The 19,853-nt window shown below is 41.7% G+C and overlaps 1 protein-coding gene across 1 annotated transcript in view; it reads left to right on the top strand.

Moving 5' to 3' along the window:
* The window catches only part of LOC117732329 (cytosolic carboxypeptidase 4), a 186,852-nt gene that overhangs the window by 73,895 nt on the left and 93,104 nt on the right, over positions 1 to 19,853 (top strand). Inside the window, exons 9-12 of the mRNA XM_034535221.1 lie at positions 582 to 790; positions 2,843 to 3,008; positions 3,490 to 3,548; positions 11,236 to 11,352. Coding sequence (XP_034391112.1) covers positions 582 to 790; positions 2,843 to 3,008; positions 3,490 to 3,548; positions 11,236 to 11,352 — 551 coding nt within the window. The remainder of the gene's footprint in view (positions 1 to 581; positions 791 to 2,842; positions 3,009 to 3,489; positions 3,549 to 11,235; positions 11,353 to 19,853) is intronic.

The following is a 19,853-nucleotide window of genomic DNA, read 5'->3' as shown; positions in this document are numbered from 1 at the left end:
TGTAGAGGGGACGGAAATTAGTGGCACAAATAAGACGAGACAAGATAATGCCTCAACAATTAGCCGTCAGTCGTCATCCAGCAGACGTCTAAGCTGCTGGTAAACACCCAGGGCAGCTCCAGGATCAGTTCATGTCTTCCCCCTGCACCTTTCCTCGGTCACCATGCTTACACATTTTGAGTTTGAGTTCATTACTTCTGTACATTACATGCATACAGTAGTTTTTTATTGTTGTTGTCAAAGTATACTTCCAATGTAGATTTACATAGTTTTAAGGTTTACTTATTTAATGAAGGTGTTTAGTTAGGTTTGAGAAAAGATTGCGGTTTGGGTTAAAATAGTAAGTTTTTGTTATGAAAATATGTATGTTGAGCGCTAACATTAGCTTAACGTAAACCAGGAACTACCTAATAACCGGAACCCCAGGTCTTTAGGCAGCCTTAAGCTCGTACACATTGATGGATTTCATGTGGATTCGCTCAGCCCACATCCTGGCCAGTCGGACATTATTGAAGTCGGTGTCAACAGAGGAAGTAGCACTGACGTCCCTCCCCTCCCTCTCATGTGTCCCTCCCTCACAGAGGCGAACGTTTGCTCGGTGGTATCCAAGGGTTACATCTCTGGCCTCTTGCGGCTTTACGAGGACTGGCACTGCAAACAAACTCAGCACGCCGACGTGGCAATCTGCCACTCGCTGCTGCGCTGCCTCCATAAGGTCACTCACAGTACTGCGGGCAGACAGGCGTTCGTATCCCAGGGAGGCATCCGACTACTGTACGGAACGACACAGGTAAGGTTCAAATCATCCTTTTCCTGATTCTTTTTTTCATTTAGTTTTTTGCTCTTTGCTGATTTTGGGACAGACTGTTTCAGGGTATGTGTCTTTTTCCTCTTCTTTCTATCTTGGATATTTCTTGGGGAGTAAGTACTGTACTGTATGTACGATGTCTTAACATTGCAGTGTCTAGTTTTAGGGTTTAGGGTCCAGTGCTGCTTCTCTATTCTTGGAGGTTTTCCTTATATTTAGGGTCTGTTTGTTCCATCCCCGAGAGAAAATGATACCAACGTATGAATCACCCTTTAGCGTCTTTATGACATGCACTTGGCTTTCAACTAGTGGTGATTCGTCGGGATCGCGGATCTGCACGCGCTTGAACCGTAGAATAATTAGTTTAACTTTAACCATCACACAAAAAAAGTTAGAATCGCAATTGTTATCTGCCAATATTCAGTCAAATATGCAATCAAGACATCGGCATTCACGCTTTTCTAGTCGCTGATCTCTGATAATGTCACAAAAAAACGATGTGTATTTAAATTGACAGGAGAGCTCCTAACCGTGGTAGCACCGCTAATGGCCAAAGAATGAAGGTTCTGCTTGGTAACATTATTATGCCTTCAGTGAAAATGTGTAGTGGGTTAAGGTAGATTTTAACGTATCAGGATGTGTTCACATTTAATCTTGTAAAATATAGGGTTGTTTAGAAACTCATTACGACACCTTATTCCAAATATGATAACGTACTTTTATTGGTAAAAAAACTATAACGACATGGTCCACAAACTAATGGCTGACATCACGATGACTACTCCCACTTCTTATATGCAGTCTATGGTTTACCCTTTCCTCTTGTCAATACAAAAATCAACGTTATCACTTATAGGTTATGCACGTATGTTAAGTCATGTTTTTGTACATCACATACATACATTTGAATAATAGCATCTCTGTTAGTGTTCGTCTAGTGAGTTGCCATTTGTGGCAGGTATTATAGGACAATGAGTGAATCGGGCACATTCACTCATTGCATCTCGATGCATCTAGTGGATTTTTCCTGAAGATAATGGGGCCGCTTACTGCTCGTCAAATAGAGTTAAGAGACCCTGTCCATAAAAAAATCAAGGGATGGTTCTGAAATGAAAGCCCTTTTTTCCTTCAAGGTTGAAATGGACCAGGATCAGTCTCTTCCCTCAGTATGAGAAACCGGATGCACTTCAGTCTTTACGCTGTCAGACTTTTTCCTCCCTCGCTGACTCACAATCAGTGAGGACCACAAACTGGAACTTAAGAAACTTTCATGACAAGAACTTTGACTTGTGGAAACACACCGATGACCAGTTGGATTTTAAAAACAGTCCCAAAGCTTCCCAGTGAGATGCACAAGAACCCACACAACAAATATAACATGTATTTGCTGGCTATAAGGAATAGATTATGGATGGAGCAGACAGTGCAGACTAAAATTGCCAAACAAAAAAAAATTTTATTTAAATTTTCCAGTTTTGCTTCAAACATGATTGCTAAACTAGCCATCAGTAGTTTCCAGTACTGTATGATTCATTTTAAATATCACAATACATGTTCCATTGTGTTTCTCTGACCCAACAACAGTTTCTGTAAATCCACTATGTGGAGGACTTCTTTGCTTAAACAGCATTACATACAAAGAAAGATGCTATAAACATTATTTTAAAAATGCCCTAATCACGCGAAGAAGTAACTTTAACTGTCGTGTTTATTTTGTCTTCAAAGACCGGCTGTGACGTCACAGGTTGGAGAAAAGAAAACAGTAGTTTTGACCCCTTTGTTAGTGGTTAAAATAAATTCTATATATGTTTGGAGTAAAAAAATTAATGCACTTATACGTGCCAGCATATAGACTAAAAGTGCTTGATTTGGCATGGTGTCATTTATAAACATTGTCTCACAATGCAATACATGGTGGAAATGAAGCTGGACAAATGTATAAATAAAGCATAATGGGCTGCTGCATCTCATGGCACAGATGCACAGGCTATTGATCTTCTAGATATTCTGTTAACCCAGTTGGTCCCTCTGCAGACATGCTTGCTGAGTAAAGGCCTGGAGTCTCTGGTGGAGCCTTCTGTGCAGCTGATGAGAAAGTGTCTTCCTAAAACACCTCTTCCACTGACATCCGACCGGTCGGCATACACCTTCCTCGTGCCCGGAAGACCGGATGTGGTCCCTGATATGGATGTGGAGCCAGGTATCAGTATCCGCTTCACGTCAACATTCAGCAAACGCACCTTTGATAGCAGTTACTGACTTTGATCAGTGGATTCCTTAACCTGCATTGTTGGTTCATTAAACGTTTGTATTTTTTATGCACTGTTAATTTAGTATATATTTATATTTGTCTTAACAGTCTTCAAATAAGTTTTAAACCATTTGTATTGTTATGTAACCTTACAGGTGTGAACATTTTAAAACTGTATGAGTAGGACATTGTGTTAATGGTTGGGTACCGTCGGGTTAGCCCTAACCCTAACCCTAACCCTCACACAAACCCTAACCCTCACACAAACCCTAACCCTCACACAAACACTAACCCTAACCCTCACACTAACCCTAACCCTAACCCTCACCCTCACACTCACACTCACACTCACACTCACCCTAACCCTAACCCTCACACAAACACGGTGGAACACTGACTCTGGCTGCTTTGCTTTCCCTGTTGCATCCAGATGAGAACAGTGAGGAGAGTGACGATGAAGAGGCTGAAGACAACAAAGACGCAGACTTTGTAAGTGTGTGTGGCTCCTGTGTGGCCATGTTTCGTTGGAGTTTGTGCTTTCACTTTCAGTAACCAAAGTCCATCGTGAGGGCCAGTGTTGCCGTAGCAGTGTTTTTTTTGGAACTATTTGAAGGAAGGTGGTTATGGTGGACAGATGGGTCTATAAACATCTGACTTTTACACAAGAGACTGTGGACTCTGTCCTGTGTGAAACCCAAAAATCAACATTGACTTATTTATGAGAAAACTTCCGAACTTCAAGTGATTGCGAGGAACTTTAATTCTATGTTGATATTGGCGGTCATCATGGAGTTTCTGAGCACCAGATTCCTGCCATCCTGCCCCGCTCAGTCCTGGTTCTCCGGTGCCTCCCTTCCGGCCTGGGTCGCAGCGTGGGGTCTATGGTGGCTCCAAACGAGGTGCAGCGAGGTGAAGCTTAGTTCCGAGGCCGATGACAAGATTACGAATAACTAGTAAATAGAAATAACTCTTTCTTTGTATCGTATTGTTTACTTATGTAGCTGATATATCAGTATCACATCAAAAATCTTTCTTAACCAGTTACAAGTTCATCACAGTGACTTTTAAATAAGGCCACTTCTGTAGTTAGTCAAACCATAACCACAATCTCAATTTAACCACGCAATATTGTTGCCCAAACATCCATCCATCCATCCATCCATTATCACCCGCTTATCCGGGGTCGGGTCGCGGTGGCAGCAGGTTCAGCAGGCCGACCCAGGCCTCCCTCTCACCCGCAGCACTTTCCAGCTCATTCTGGGGGATCCCGAGGCGTTCCAAGGCCAGCCGGGAGATATAATCCCTCCAGCGTTTCCTCGGTCTTCCCCGGGGCCTCCTACCAGTTGGACGTGCCCGGAAAACCTCTAATGGGAGGCGTCCAGGAGGCATCCTGACTAGATGCCCGAACCACCTCAGCTGACTCCTTTCGACACGAAGGAGCAGCGACTCGACTCCAAGCTCCCCCCTGATGTCCGAGCTCCTTACCCTATCTCTAAGGCTGAGCCCGGCCACCCTACGGAGGAAGCTCATTTCGGCCGCTTGTATCCGAGATCTCGTTCTTTCGGTCACGACCCAGAGTTCGTGACCATAGGTGAGGGTTGGAACGTAGACCGACCAGTAAATGGAGAGCTTTGCCTTCCGGCTCAGCTCCCTCTTCACTAAGACGGACCGGTACAGCGCCTGTTTTACTGCTGCAGCCGCACCGATCCGCCTGTCGATCTCCCGCTCCACCTTACCCTCACTCGTGAACAAGACTCCGAGATACTTGAACTCCTTCGCTTGGGTTAGGCAGTTTGCCCCCACCTGGAGGGAGCAATCCGCCGGTTTCCGGCAGAGCACCATGGCCTCAGATTTGGAGGTGCTAACTCTCATCCCTGCCGCTTCGCACTCGGCTGCAAAACGCCCCAGTGAATGCTGGAGGTCACGGTCCGAGGAGGCAAACAGGACCACATCATCCGCAAACAGCAGAGAGGCGATCCCGAGACTCCCGAACCGGATCCTCTCCGCCCCCTGGCTGCACCTAGATATCCTGTCCGTGAAGGTCACGAACAGAACCGGTGATAAAGGGCAGCCCTGGCGGAGGCCAACACCCACCGGGAACGTGTCTGACTTACTACAGAGGAGACGAACACAGCTCCTACTGCAGGCGTACAGAGACCGGATGGCCCGTGCCAACGGGTCCGGCACCCCATACTCCCGCAGCACCCCCCACAAAAACCCCCTAGGGACCCGGTCGAAAGCCTTCTCCAGGTCTACAAAGCACATGTAAACTGGTTGGGCAAACTCCCAGGACCCCTCCAGTAATCTTGCGAGGGTAAAGAGCTGGTCCACTGTTCCACGACCGGGACGGAATCCGCACTGTTCGTCCTGAATCTGAGGTTCGACAAGCGGTCGGAGCCTCCTCTCCAGCACCCTGGCATAAGCTTTTCCCGGGAGGCTGAGCAGTGTGATACCACGATAGTTCGAGCACACTCTCCGGTCCCCCTTCTTGAAGATGGGAACCACCACCCCGGTCTGCCAGTCCATGGGCACTGTTCCCGACCCCCATGCGACACTGAAAAGGCGTGTCAACCAAGACAGCCCAACAATGTCCAGCGCTTTCAGCATCTCAGGGCGGATCTCATCCACCCCTGGCGCCTTGCCACCAAGGAGCTTTTTGACTACCTTAGCGACCTCTGCCAGGGATATGGGTGAATCCACCCAAAGTCTTCCCGGTACCCGTCAGCTGCTTCAGGAGACCCCTGGGCCAGCCAGGCCCGAAAGGCCTCCTTCTTCAGTTTGACGGCCACCCTCACCCCCGGTGTCCACCACCGGGTTCTAGGGTTGCCGCCACGACAGGCACCGATGACCTTCCGGCCACAGCCCCGAGCAGCCGCGTCCACAATAGAGGCTTTGAACAAGGTCCACTCGGATTCCATGTCCCCAGCCTCCCTCGGGATTTGTGAGAAGTTCTTCCGGAGGTGGGAGTTGAAGACCTCCCGGACAGGATCCTCTGCCAGACGTTCCCAGTTCACCCTCACTACACGTTTGGGCTTGCCAGGTCTCTCTAGCCGAGTCCCCCGCCATCTGATCCAACTCACCATCAGGTGGTGATCAGTTGACAGCTCTGCTCCTCTCTTCACCCGAGTGTCCAAGACATACGGCCGCAGATCAGATGATACGATTACAAAGTCGATCATTGATCTCCGGCCTAAGGTGTTCTGGTACCAGGTACACTTATGAGCCACCTTATGTTCGAACATGGTGTTCGTTATGGACAAACTGTGGCTAGCACAGAAGTCCAACAACAAAACACCATTCGGGTTCGGATCGGGCAAGCCGTTCCTCCCAATCACGCCCCGCCAGGTTTCTCTGTCATTGCCCACGTGAGCGTTGAAGTCTCCCAGGAGAACTATGGAGTCGGCAGGCGGCGCCCTTTCCAGGACCCCTCCCACCGACTCCAAGAAGGCCGGATACTCCGAAATGCTGTTCGGTGCATAAGCACAAACAACAGTCAGAGCCTTACTCCCCGCAACCCGTAGGCGCAGGGAGGCGACCCTCTCGTTCCCCGGGGAAAACTCCAACACAGCGGCGCTCAGCCGGGGGCTCGTGAGTATCCCCACTCCCGCCCGGCGCCTCTCACCCTGGGCAACTCCAGAAAAGGACAAAGTCCAACCCTTCTCCAGGAGCTTGGTTCCGGAGCCCATGCTGTGCGTGGAGGTGAGCCCAACTATATCTAGCTGGTACCGCTCCACCTCCTGCACCAGCTCCGGCTCTTTCCCCGCTAGTGAGGTGACGTTCCACGTCCCTAGAGCTAGTCTATGCTGCCGGCGATCGGCCCTCCCAGGTCTCCCGCCTGGCCCGCCGCCCGGTCTACATAGCACCCGACCCCGATAATTCTCCCTGCGGGTGGTGGGTCCACAGGGTGACTGCTGCTCCACGATGTTTTTTCGGGCTGAGCCCGACCGGGCCCCATGGGCGAAAGCCCGGCCACCAGACGCTCGCCGACGAGCTCCCCTCCTGGGTCTTGCTCCGGGAGGGTGCCCCGGTTTCCCTTGTCCGGGCAAGGTGGCTACAATCCGTGGGCTGCTTATCATCAGGGTTTGTTGAACCGCTCTTAGTCTGGGCTCTCCCCCGAGACCTGTTTGCCTTGGGAGACCCTACCAGGGGCTGACGCCCCGGACAACATAGCTCCCAGGATCACTGAGCCACTCAAACTCCTCCACCACGTTAAGGTGGCGATTCATAGGAGGAGTGCCCAAACAAAGCATGGCAATTGCTTTTGTTTCTGGATACGTAGTAAAACTCGCAGAAAACATAACTTTTAGTAAAATACCATCGTATACCATCGTATGAGGATACATTGTAAAAAGGGTTCAGTTCACTGCAACAAAAAGAAAAAGATCCCTCACTGCAGAACAAAAGTAAAAAAAGTGCTTTTTTTGTTATTATGATAAAACTACTCGTGCTATAAAAACTCCTTAAAATGCGTTAACAGTGATAGACAAAAAGTATGGAAAATCCATAGATGAAATTTTGGATTAGAGTTGGAACAATACACATATTCATGTAAAGATCAGTCCTCTTGGTGGAGAAATAAAGCACATCAGTCTAGTGTTGTCGTGTCCCCAGCTTTCATTTATCCTCAATTGTATGTATCTTAATGTGCTTTGCATTTTAAATAGTGCAGCCTAAATGTAAGGGCAGTTCAAAAAATGGTCTCCGCCAAAGATTATGACAGCAAGCAAGCAATAATGTATTCACCATTGATGAAATTAGTTTGGAGGCTTTTTCTCGAAGATGTTTTCGCTCGTCTCCTCGACTGAGAGTTCGATTGAAAGACGTTCCATCCGATCACCTGGCCAAGTATTTCTTTGGTAAAAGCTTGCCCTTTTCCAAGCAGTCTCCAACGACGGCTTCTCGGATGGTTCTGTGGAACAAAACCATCTGGAGGATCAGGTTAATCCACTCAAGCCGGATTGAACTCTGCTTTGGTTCCGTTTGTGCATTCGCAGGTCTTGGAACTAGTTTAGTAGAATCCATTAATGGGTCCCAGATCATGAGAGTGCCAGAGAGGAGAGGAATGGTGGTAAGGCAGAGATGGAAGAGGGAGAGGAAGATCTAAAAACATGACAGCATCGAAGAGGCTAATGACAGGACAAACAGCGGTGTAGGTGGCCTCAGTACGATTGTGTCTCGGGAGAAGGGAAGGGAGGGAGGAGGGGGGGCGACAGACACTACAAAAGCCGAGGTGGAGAGATAAATGGAAGCGGGAACCAATGGGGGGAGCAGAGTGAGGCACAAGAGAGATGGATGTAATAATGGGGGAAGAAGAAAACAAATCAGAGGAGGTCTAAGCGGAAATATCTATCTTGTATGTCGAGGAAGATGGCTGCAACCTTCGATAAAAGGTACTGTTATGAGTGAAAACTTAGGCACCTGCACAAAAAGTGTGGACACATGTAACTCCAGCAAATCAAATGCATCTTTACTGCCCTAACACGGCGGAGTAGTGAGGGTTTGAAAGGCAAACTGAGACCGATAGAAAGGTTGCAATGCTTCCAAGCAGATGGTTTTGAGTGCAGATGCTGTCAACTTCCATCTTTCATCTCAATTTCAACCCGTTTAGAGAGTCACAGGGTTGTATTTCAAACTTCTTTAAAAACGGCAAAAAACACACTAAAGCAGCCAAACTAGTCCGTAGCAGAGAGACACTTGAATGGAAGCACGGCTGCTGAAGCCTTTTGATACAACTGCAGTGGATGGGTTTGCAGGGGTTGCAGCACTGGGATGACAGCCGTAGAAAAGAAACTAAACGTGTGTCTTTCGCCAGATGTTCCCACACAGGTTCACCTTTTACATCACCGTTGAGGTGACATCCACACAACAACGTTTTAGTTGGACAACAGCGTTTTAAAACAACAATTCAGACAAAGAGGCAGAACACACATCTGAAGCCTCCACCCATACAATATTGACATGTCAGAATATTAGAGAGAACACAAAACCAATATACACATAATGTGACCATGCAATACCGATGACAAAGTATACCAACAAGCTATGATATTTAAGAACAACAATTCATTACCAACAACCAAAAAAAAGAAAGAAAATGTGATTGTGTGGAGGTGTGTGTGAATGTAAGCGTGGGCTTACGGGGATATTGGTTCAAACACCTGCATTAACCCTGAAGCAATAGGAATGCTACATGTCCCTTTGAGTGAAACAACTGGAGATGAAATATAGAACCTGGAACAAAGAATCCATGGACTATACATGGAAAGCGATTACAAAACATTAGTAGAATTGAACTACGCAACATATGCTAGCATTTCAAAGGGTCGGGTGATAGGGGCGTGACGAATCAGGGAAGGACACGTCGTGACAGATGAGACCCGATCAAGGATCAAGTCATCGGAAGCGTTCCGGAGATTTACAAATGTCTCCATTTTAGGGGTTCCAAAACACCAGAGCAGTGTATAGGAGTCAACGTGGCAAAAGGTAGAACAACCAAAACCACGACAACAGGCATGAAATTAGCTGGACTGGTGAGTGACAGTAAGCAGATGTGCTAGACATTGTTGGTAAACACAGGTCACCAGCACCCGCACAGTGGTACCAAACCTGGCAACCCTGATGACAAAAAATCTCCAAGTCTGGAAACTGCACACAAGTCGCTGCACCACCCGAGTTGTTCAAAGAGAAGAGCGCTTTCTTGTAATCGGTTCCCACGGTATACTGAAAAACACAAGAACATTGTAATGGTGTCTGTGCCTTTGCTTGGAATGCGAGTGCTTTTGTTCGCCCGTGATGCATATACAGTATAATCAAAATGCCACCACTGTAAGTAGGCCGACTTCCGGAGTGGCTAACCACGGAGTGGCTAACCACGCAGCGACACCATCGTGAGAGGGAGAGAGTGGAGTAATGTGTGATATTAGCTATGGACTAAGTTTTGCTGTCTCCGATTAGGCATTTACTGCTCGGTGACTCAGCCACTGACCAATGCCGCGTTCCCATCGTGGCAGAATGTGGTAGACAGGAAACGACAGACGGTCTTTGATTTCCACGGGGGACTGACAATACTACGCCAGCAGGGTTGCTAAGTACCACCCACGACACCCACGGATACAGCTTGTCGGGAAGAAAAGTTTGTGTTCCACCATGAAGTAACATGGGATGTATCTGCAAGCTCTTTGTCCAAATGCTTATATTGACACAGCTTCCAAAAAACAATAACCTAAATGTAACTGTTAAAAGTGATCAGGTTTGGCTTGACTCTGACCTATGAGCGGTTATGTCAGGGGTTATGTTGAATAATTTATCTTTCTTTACAGCTTTTTTTGGTGACATTTTGCTCCCGTTTTAACGTTATCAGCCTCAAAGACGGGTTTGAAGGAATCGTTTTCATCTATTAACGTGGTTGATCACCGTACAAATAGAAGAAGACGACGCTCACCACCGTTGATTGTTGATGTAATTATTACTGAGAGAGTCAGTAGATGGAGTATAAAGAGAAAAACAATTGCGTCGGGGTGGATGACTGGGTCAAACAAACACAAGACTTTCACCCATTAGGCCCCCGTTAGTGTCCTGTATGAAACCAAAAGTCATCACTGACTTATTTGATCACACTTTAGTTTTTTAATTCATGTACTTAAAAACTAAGTTATGTACGTAACGTAGCAATTTTCTCATTTCAACACGAACCACGATCTCTTTCCTAAACCTAACCAGAGAGTTTAGTTCCCTAAACCGATAGTTGGTTTGTTTCAATTCACATTAGGTTTTACTTTCCCTTTTCACAACGAGGCATTAACAGGCGACAATCCTGTCAAACCACTGAACCAAGCAGAACATCGAAATGCCTTCTTCTGCTAAACAGTTTGCTTGGATATCATTTTAGCCGCAATCGATGCACTGTTCCAATATTTTTTCAGACAAAGATACAACTCACAGCACCATTACAAGGGACTTTCAACATATTTGTTACTTCTAAGTTCCAAACGGGATTGACTCTTGCTTCACCCAATTGTATTGTATTGGAATCTATGGCACAACTGAGCCCATTTCCTTGTGGATAAAAGGAGCGTACTGGTATAATCTCGCACCGTGCCTGGTTCCGTTCCAGTCTCCTGAATTTCCCAGAGCAGTTGTCAGATTTTTGCTAGTGTCCATGTGTCTTTCTGTCCAGGATGACGATTTGGAGACTGACCTGAACAAACTTCGCATTCGTCCGGACCCGGACCGACCCAAAGAGCTGCTGCCACAGTACAGCTGCCTCTGTCCTGAACTCTCACATGACTTCCAGGTACAAACATGTGTGTGTGTGTGCATCTATCTTTGTGAGGATCTGAGATTTCGACCTTCAGAGTAAGGACATTTTGGCCAGAGTGAGCTCTGTTATACAGGTTCAGGTTAGAATAAGGTTTTGGTTGGTGTTAGGGTTGGGGTCTGGCATTTAGTTGCGATGGTTAAAGTTAGATTAAGGCATTATGTGAATGAATGTCCTCACAAAGATAGCAGTACAAGGTTGTGTATGTTTGACAGCCCAGTGATTTGCTTAGCTGATGGCACATGATAATTAACTCATTTTGTTGGCACTCAGACACCTTCCTGACCTTGATGCCTGACATCCGCAGTAGAACATTTAACAACTCTGCAACTGGGACTGTGCTGCCCTCAGTACCTGTGCTGTGATACACCACGACTCTGGAGACAGTTGTCCGTTGTCCACAGGTTTAATGACGTAAGAGAGTAAAACTAAAACACACAAAAGGCATAATGATTACATTACATTACATTACATGTCATTTAGCTGACGCTTTTATCCAAAGCGACTTACAATAAGTGCATTAAACCATGAGTCCAAACTCAGAACTACAAGAATCAAGCAAGTACAATTTCTTCAATAAAGTTAAACTACAAAGTGCTATCAGTAAGAGACATTTAAGTGCTACTAAAGTGTTAAACTACAAAGTGCTATCAGTAAGAGACATTTAAGTGCTACTAAAGTGTTAAACTACAAAGTACCTTCCCTATTCAAGGTATAGTCGAAAAAGACGTGTTTTTAGTTTGTAGAGACTTATTGCTGTCCTGGTGTCAATGGGGAGCTCATTCCACCAATGAGGAGCCAGCAAACAAAATGCTTTCTCTTTAGCCTTACACATACACACAATGTAAATATACTGATTCTTCAATGAAATAACTTGCTTTGTTTTTAACCGCTACTTTTATGTTTTTACTGCTGATTTACCTACATATGTTCCTGTAAACCACTGTAATAACATATCATCAACTATTTATTCATATTCATATGAACTTTAACAACAGTCATAGCGGAGTAGTCATTAACTATAATGACTCGATGAACTTTGTGCATAAAACTTCCCCAAACTAAACAGTCAAGAAAATAATCCTCTGCGATCATAACAATAAAAGAATCAATACATACCAACGATGCCATCAAAAGGCATAAGATGCAGGCAGACTCAACTGGATTGTAAAACTACCGAAAACAGCGGCTCTGAGCCGCTCTTCCTTCACTTCCTGATTCTAAGTTTTTTTTAAGGGTGTGATGTTATTTTTATATAGCTACATTAGAGACAGCATTATTTTTTCATTTGTTCAATTACATTTATTTATTTTAATTAAAATGTTGTCTTGAGGCACTTCAATATGGATTTAAATGTAAAAAAATAAAATGGATTCAAATAATTCAAATCTGTATTAAATCATTCTGGTGTTTGACAGTAGTCAATATGTATGTTGTTGCTTCTGATAAAAGCTTTCATAGCCAACATGTGATGAATCAATGCCAATGCAGGGGGCACACATAGCGACAGCAGTGTGTAATGGTCCATGTTGTTGGACTGGTAAAACACACACATTGATCTTCTTTTCCTTCTCCTCCGAGGTTGTTTTCAGTGTCAGGTTGTAGAGTGGTGGAGCAGAGGGAGATAATGATGAAGGGGTGAATCTACTCACCTCGATCTCTAACTGTAGGGATGTGGATCATGAGAGCTTGTGCATATTTTACAATTTCACAATGATAGAAATTTATAAAACCAACCGTGCATGAGAACGCTAAAGCTTAGGAAAGACTGTATTTACAGTATATGATGAAGACAAAGATGCGTTGCTACTATCACAGTGATGTCACGGTCACAGCAGGCAGGAAGTTAAGAGGCGTGAGCAGCGATTATGCAGCGAGTTTGAGGACATTGCAACACCCAAAACAGATGTCCTGGACGCTGCATCATTTTCAGGAACCCTTGACATTAATCTTTGGCGGCGAAGGCAAACTGCGTTCTCGGCTAACGATGGCGACATATTGGTGACCGGCGGCAGTAGCTAGACTTGTATTGTTGGAACAGCGGAACAACTACTGAATGAAGTGTGTTTTTACAATAATCAGTGACATTTTACAATTTATGACGATGGAGACTGGTGGTTTTCAGGAGAGCAAGTTAATAAGTTAATGAATTATAATAATTGACGGGATACAAAGCATGTCTTCTTTAAATATGATATTTAGCGTTGTGTTTCCATCGCTGCCAACCAGAGCTGGAACTGATAAACAAGACTACTGCAAAGTTATTAGTCTAGAGAAAGAATGCCAATTGTAACCTTTCCCAACACAGATATTCATGGGTGTTAGTGGATGTTTGTCCACACAAATCTGACACAGATCGAGCGTCGGTATTTGATGAGTTGTGACTGAGAACGTGATGAGTTGGGATGAATCTGACATTTACTCCAGAGACTGCAGGCGTGTGTCCCAAGAGTCTTGTTTCCTTTTAATCATTCCCACAATGGCTCCATAATTCTCCTTCCTAATTCCTTTATTGTCCCCAAATTAAGCAGCCTTTTAAACATAGAGTTTACGGATCAAAAAAGACTCACGACAGACCATTTTTGGAAGACACTGATTAACTTATTGTGTTGATTTGATGTGTAGTTTGGGAGCGTCAAGAATAAAAACAGTGGTAGAAAGAAGACCTTCAAGAAGAGCGAGGATGCATAGGATTTACACAGCTGTTACTGCAGGAGGACACGACTGATTCGAGAGAGAGACTGACACAGTGTGTGTGTGTGTGTGTGTGTGTGTGTGCGTTAATTTCAAAAATGGTCATGATCATCCTGACTTCAACGGTTATTAGCAGAGGTAGTCGTGACTAATTACATAGAGAGGGTATCTGTTGTCCTTGTGAGATAAACGTTCAATTTGATCAAGTACAGGCTCAATGTCAGCACCTCAGTAGGGAGGGGATTGTGAAGGGCCCCGTGGGACCTGTGCCACTGTCGTTCTAATTTTAGCGGCGCTTTAATATTCCTGTATTGTATTATTGTCTGTAAATATTTGATTAAAATGAACCCAAACCACATTTGACCCCGTCTAACCGCAAGTGTATCAGTTTAATATGTTCAGTTAGCGGTTAGCTGTGAGCAAAAGCACACCGTATAGCAGCGGTCCTCAACGTTTTGTGAGCCACGGACCTGTTTCGTGTCAGACAATATTTTTCACGGACCGGCCTTCGCAGTGTGGGCGATATAAATATGACATAATAAAATGATACAACCTGCATAAAGTGCATAAAAATACAACTCACCATGACGCCGAATTAGTGGGAGCCCTGAGCTTGTTTACCTGCAACTTAGTTTTGGACATAACTAGTTTGTTATGTCCAGTCTATAACTTAGTTTAGTTTGTTATGTCCAGTCTGTAACTTAGTTTAGTTTGTTATGTCCAGTCTGTAACTTAGTTTAGTTTGTTATGTCCAGTCTATAACTTAGTTTAGTTTGTTATGTCCAGTCTATAACTTAGTTTAGTTTGTTATGTCCAGTCTATAACTTAGTTTAGTTTGTTATGTCCAGTCTGTAACTTAGTTTAGTTTGTTATGTCCAGTCTGTAACTTAGTTTAGTTTGTTATGTCCAGTCTATAACTTAGTTTAGTTTGTTATGTCCAGTCTGCTCCATAACTTAGTTTAGTTTGTTATGTCCAGTCTATAACTTAGTTTAGTTTGTTATGTCCAGTCTATAACTTAGTTTAGTTTGTTATGTCCAGTCTGTAACTTAGTTTAGTTTGTTATGTCCAGTCTGTAACTTAGTTTAGTTTGTTATGTCCAGTCTGCTCCATAACTTAGTTTAGTTTGTTATGTCCAGTCTATAACTTAGTTTAGTTTGTTATGTCCAGTCTATAACTTAGTTTAGTTTGTTATGTCCAGTCTGTAACTTAGTTTAGTTTGTTATGTCCAGTCTGTAACTTAGTTTAGTTTGTTATGTCCAGTCTGCTCCATAACTTAGTTTAGTTTGTTATGTCCAGTCTATAACTTAGTTTAGTTTGTTATGTCCAGTCTATAACTTAGTTTAGTTTGTTATGTCCAGTCTGTAACTTAGTTTAGTTTGTTATGTCCAGTCTGCTCCATAACTTAGTTTAGTTTGTTATGTCCAGTCTATAACTTAGTTTAGTTTGTTATGTCCAGTCTATAACTTAGTTTAGTTTATGTCCAGTCTGTAACTTAGTTTAGTTTGTTATGTCCAGTCTATAACTTAGTTTAGTTTGTTATGTCCAGTCTGCTCCATAACTTAGTTTAGTTTGTTATGTCCAGTCTATAACTTAGTTTAGTTTGTTATGTCCAGTCTATAACTTAGTTTAGTTTGTTATGTCCAGTCTGTAACTTAGTTTAGTTTGTTATGTCCAGTCTGTAACTTAGTTTAGTTTGTTATGTCCAGTCTGCTCCATAACTTAGTTTAGTTTGTTATGTCCAGTCTATAACTTAGTTTAGTTTGTTATGTCCAGTCTATAACTTAGTTTAGTTTGTTATGTCCAGTCTGTAACTTAGTTTAGTTTGTTATGTCCAGTCTATAACTTAGTTTAGTTTGTTATGTCCAGTCTATAACTTAGTTTAGTTTGTTATGTCCAGTCTATAACTTAGTTTAGTTTGTTATGTCCAGTCTGTAACTTAGTTTAGTTTGTTATGTCCAGTCTGCTCCATAACTTAGTTTAGTTTGTTATGTCCAGTCTATAACTTAGTTTAGTTTGTTATGTCCAGTCTATAACTTAGTTTAGTTTGTTATGTCCAGTCTATAACTTAGTTTAGTTTGTTATGTCCAGTCTGCTCCATAACTTAGTTTAGTTTGTTATGTCCAGTCTATAACTTAGTTTAGTTTGTTATGTCCAGTCTATAACTTAGTTTAGTTTGTTATGTCCAGTCTATAACTTAGTTTAGTTTGTTATGTCCAGTCTGTAACTTTGTTTAGTTTGTTATGTCCAGTCTGTAACTTAGTTTAGTTTGTTATGTCCAGTCTGTAACTTAGTTTAGTTTGTTATGTCCAGTCTATAACTTAGTTTAGTTTGTTATGTCCAGTCTATAACTTAGTTTAGTTTGTAATGTCCAGTCTATAACTTAGTTTAGTTTGTTATGTCCAGTCTGTAACTTAGTTTAGTTTGTTATGTCCAGTCTATAACTTAGTTTAGTTTGTTATGTCCAGTCTGTAACTTAGTTTAGTTTGTTATGTCCAGTCTGTAACTTAGTTTAGTTTGTTATGTCCAGTCTGTAACTTAGTTTAGTTTGTTATGTCCAGTCTATAACTTAGTTTAGTTTGTTATGTCCAGTCTGTAACTTAGTTTAGTTTGTTATGTCCAGTCTATAACTTAGTTTAGTTTGTTATGTCCAGTCTGCTCCATAACTTAGTTTAGTTTGTTATGTCCAGTCTATAACTTAGTTTAGTTTGTTATGTCCAGTCTATAACTTAGTTTAGTTTGTTATGTCCAGTCTGCTCCATAACTTAGTTTAGTTTGTTATGTCCAGTCTGTAACTTAGTTTAGTTTGTTATGTCCAGTCTATAACTTAGTTTAGTTTGTTATGTCCAGTCTATAACTTAGTTTAGTTTGTTATGTCCAGTCTATAACTTAGTTTAATTTGTTATGTCCAGTCTGCTCCATAACTTAGTTTAGTTTGTTATGTCCAGTCTGCTCCATAACTTAGTTTAGTTTGTTATGTCCAGTCTATAACTTAGTTTAGTTTGTTATGTCCAGTCTATAACTTAGTTTAGTTTGTTATGTCCAGTCTGCTCCATAACTTAGTTTAGTTTGTTATGTCCAGTCTGTAACTTTGTTTAGTTTGTTATGTCCAGTCTGTAACTTAGTTTAGTTTGTTATGTCCAGTCTATAACTTAGTTTAGTTTGTTATGTCCAGTCTATAACTTAGTTTAGTTTGTTATGTCCAGTCTATAACTTAGTTTAGTTTGTTATGTCCAGTCTGTAACTTAGTTTAGTTTGTTATGTCCAGTCTATAACTTAGTTTAGTTTGTTACGTCCAGTCTGTAACTTAGTTTAGTTTGTTATGTCCAGTCTGTAACTTAGTTTAGTTTGTTATGTCCAGTCTGTAACTTAGTTTAGTTTGTTATGTCCAGTCTGTAACTTAGTTTAGTTTATGTCCAGTCTATAACTTAGTTTAGTTTGTTATGTCCAGTCTATAACTTAGTTTAGTTTGTTATGTCCAGTCTGCTCCATAACTTAGTTTAGTTTGTTATGTCCAGTCTATAACTTAGTTTAGTTTGTTATTTTCAGTCTGTAACTTAGTTTAGTTTGTTATGTCCAGTCTGCTCCATAACTTAGTTTAGTTTGTTATGTCCAGTCTGTAACTTAGTTTAGTTTGTTATGTCCAGTCTATAACTTAGTTTAGTTTGTTATGTCCAGTCTGTAACTTAGTTTAGTTTGTTATGTCCAGTCTGTAACTTAGTTTAGTTTGTTATGTCCAGTCTATAACTTAGTTTAGTTTGTTATGTCCAGTCTGTAACTTAGTTTAGTTTGTTATGTCCAGTCTGTAACTTAGTTTAGTTTGTTATGTCCAGTCTGTAACTTAGTTTAGTTTGTTATGTCCAGTCTGTAACTTAGTTTAGTTTGTTATGTCCAGTCTATAACTTAGTTTAGTTTGTTATGTCCTGTCTATAACTTAGTTTAGTTTGTTATGTCCAGTCTATAACTTAGTTTAGTTTGTTATGTCCAGTCTATAACTTAGTTTAGTTTGTTATGTCCAGTCTGCTCCATAACTTACTTTAGTTTGTTATGTCCAGTCTGCTCCATAACTTAGTTTAGTTTGTTATGTCCAGTCTATAACTTAGTTTAGTTTGTTATGTCCAGTCTATAACTTAGTTTAGTTTGTTATGTCCAGTCTGTAACTTAGTTTAGTTTGTTATGTCCAGTCTGCTCCATAACTTAGTTTAGTTTGTTATGTCCAGTCTGCTCCATAACTTAGTTTAGTTTGTTATGTCCAGTCTATAACTTAGTTTAGTTTGTTATGTCCAGTCTGTAACTTAGTTTAGTTTGTTATGTCCAGTCTATAACTTAGTTTAGTTTGTTATGTCCAGTCTATAACTTAGTTTAGTTTGTTATGTCCAGTCTGTAACTTAGTTTAGTTTGTTATGTCCAGTCTATAACTTAGTTTAGTTTGTTATGTCCAGTCTGTAACTTAGTTTAGTTTGTTATGTCCAGTCTATAACTTAGTTTAGTTTGTTATGTCCAGTCTATAACTTAGTTTAGTTTGTTATGTCCAGTCTATAACTTAGTTTAAGTTTGTTATGTCCAGTCTGCTCCATAACTTAGTTTAGTTTGTTATGTCCAGTCTGCTCCATAACTTAGTTTAGTTTGTTATGTCCAGTCTATAACTTAGTTTAGTTTGTTATGTCCAGTCTATAACTTAGTTTAGTTTGTTATGTCCAGTCTGCTCCATAACTTAGTTTAGTTTGTTATGTCCAGTCTGTAACTTTGTTTAGTTTGTTATGTCCAGTCTGTAACTTAGTTTAGTTTGTTATGTCCAGTCTGTAACTTAGTTTAGTTTGTTATGTCCAGTCTATAACTTAGTTTAGTTTGTTATGTCCAGTCTATAACTTAGTTTAGTTTGTTATGTCCAGTCTGCTCCATAACTTAGTTTAGTTTGTTATGTCCAGTCTATAACTTAGTTTAGTTTGTTATGTCCAGTCTATAACTTAGTTTAGTTTGTTATGTCCAGTCCATAACTTACTTTAGTTTGTTATGTCCAGTCTGCTCCATAACTTAGTTTAGTTTGTTATGTCCAGTCTATAACTTAGTTTAGTTTGTTATGTCCAGTCTATAACTTAGTTTAGTTTGTTATGTCCAGTCTGTAACTTAGTTTAGTTTGTAATGTCCAGTCTATAACTTAGTTTAGTTTGTTATGTCCAGTCTGTAACTTAGTTTAGTTTGTTATGTCCAGTCTATAACTTAGTTTAGTTTGTTATGTCCAGTCTGTAACTTAGTTTAGTTTGTTATGTCCAGTCTGTAACTTAGTTTAGTTTGTTATGTCCAGTCTATAACTTAGTTTAGTTTGTTATGTCCAGTCTGTAACTTAGTTTAGTTTGTTATGTCCAGTCTATAACTTAGTTTAGTTTGTTATGTCCAGTCTGCTCCATAACTTAGTTTAGTTTGTTATGTCCAGTCTATAACTTAGTTTAGTTTGTTATGTCCAGTCTATAACTTAGTTTAGTTTGTTATGTCCAGTCTGTAACTTAGTTTAGTTTGTTATGTCCAGTCTGCTCCATAACTTAGTTTAGTTTGTTATGTCCAGTCTGCTCCATAACTTAGTTTAGTTTGTTATGTCCAGTCTATAACTTAGTTTAGTTTGTTATGTCCAGTCTGTAACTTAGTTTAGTTTGTTATGTCCAGTCTGTAACTTAGTTTAGTTTGTTATGTCCAGTCTATAACTTAGTTTAGTTTGTTATGTCCAGTCTGTAACTTAGTTTAGTTTGTTATGTCCAGTCTATAACTTAGTTTAGTTTGTTATGTCCAG

This window comes from Cyclopterus lumpus, chromosome 6 (assembly GCF_009769545.1).
Source record: "Cyclopterus lumpus isolate fCycLum1 chromosome 6, fCycLum1.pri, whole genome shotgun sequence".
Classification (NCBI taxonomy): Eukaryota; Metazoa; Chordata; class Actinopteri; order Perciformes; family Cyclopteridae; genus Cyclopterus; species Cyclopterus lumpus.
This window is presented reverse-complemented; position numbering and strand designations above follow the sequence as displayed.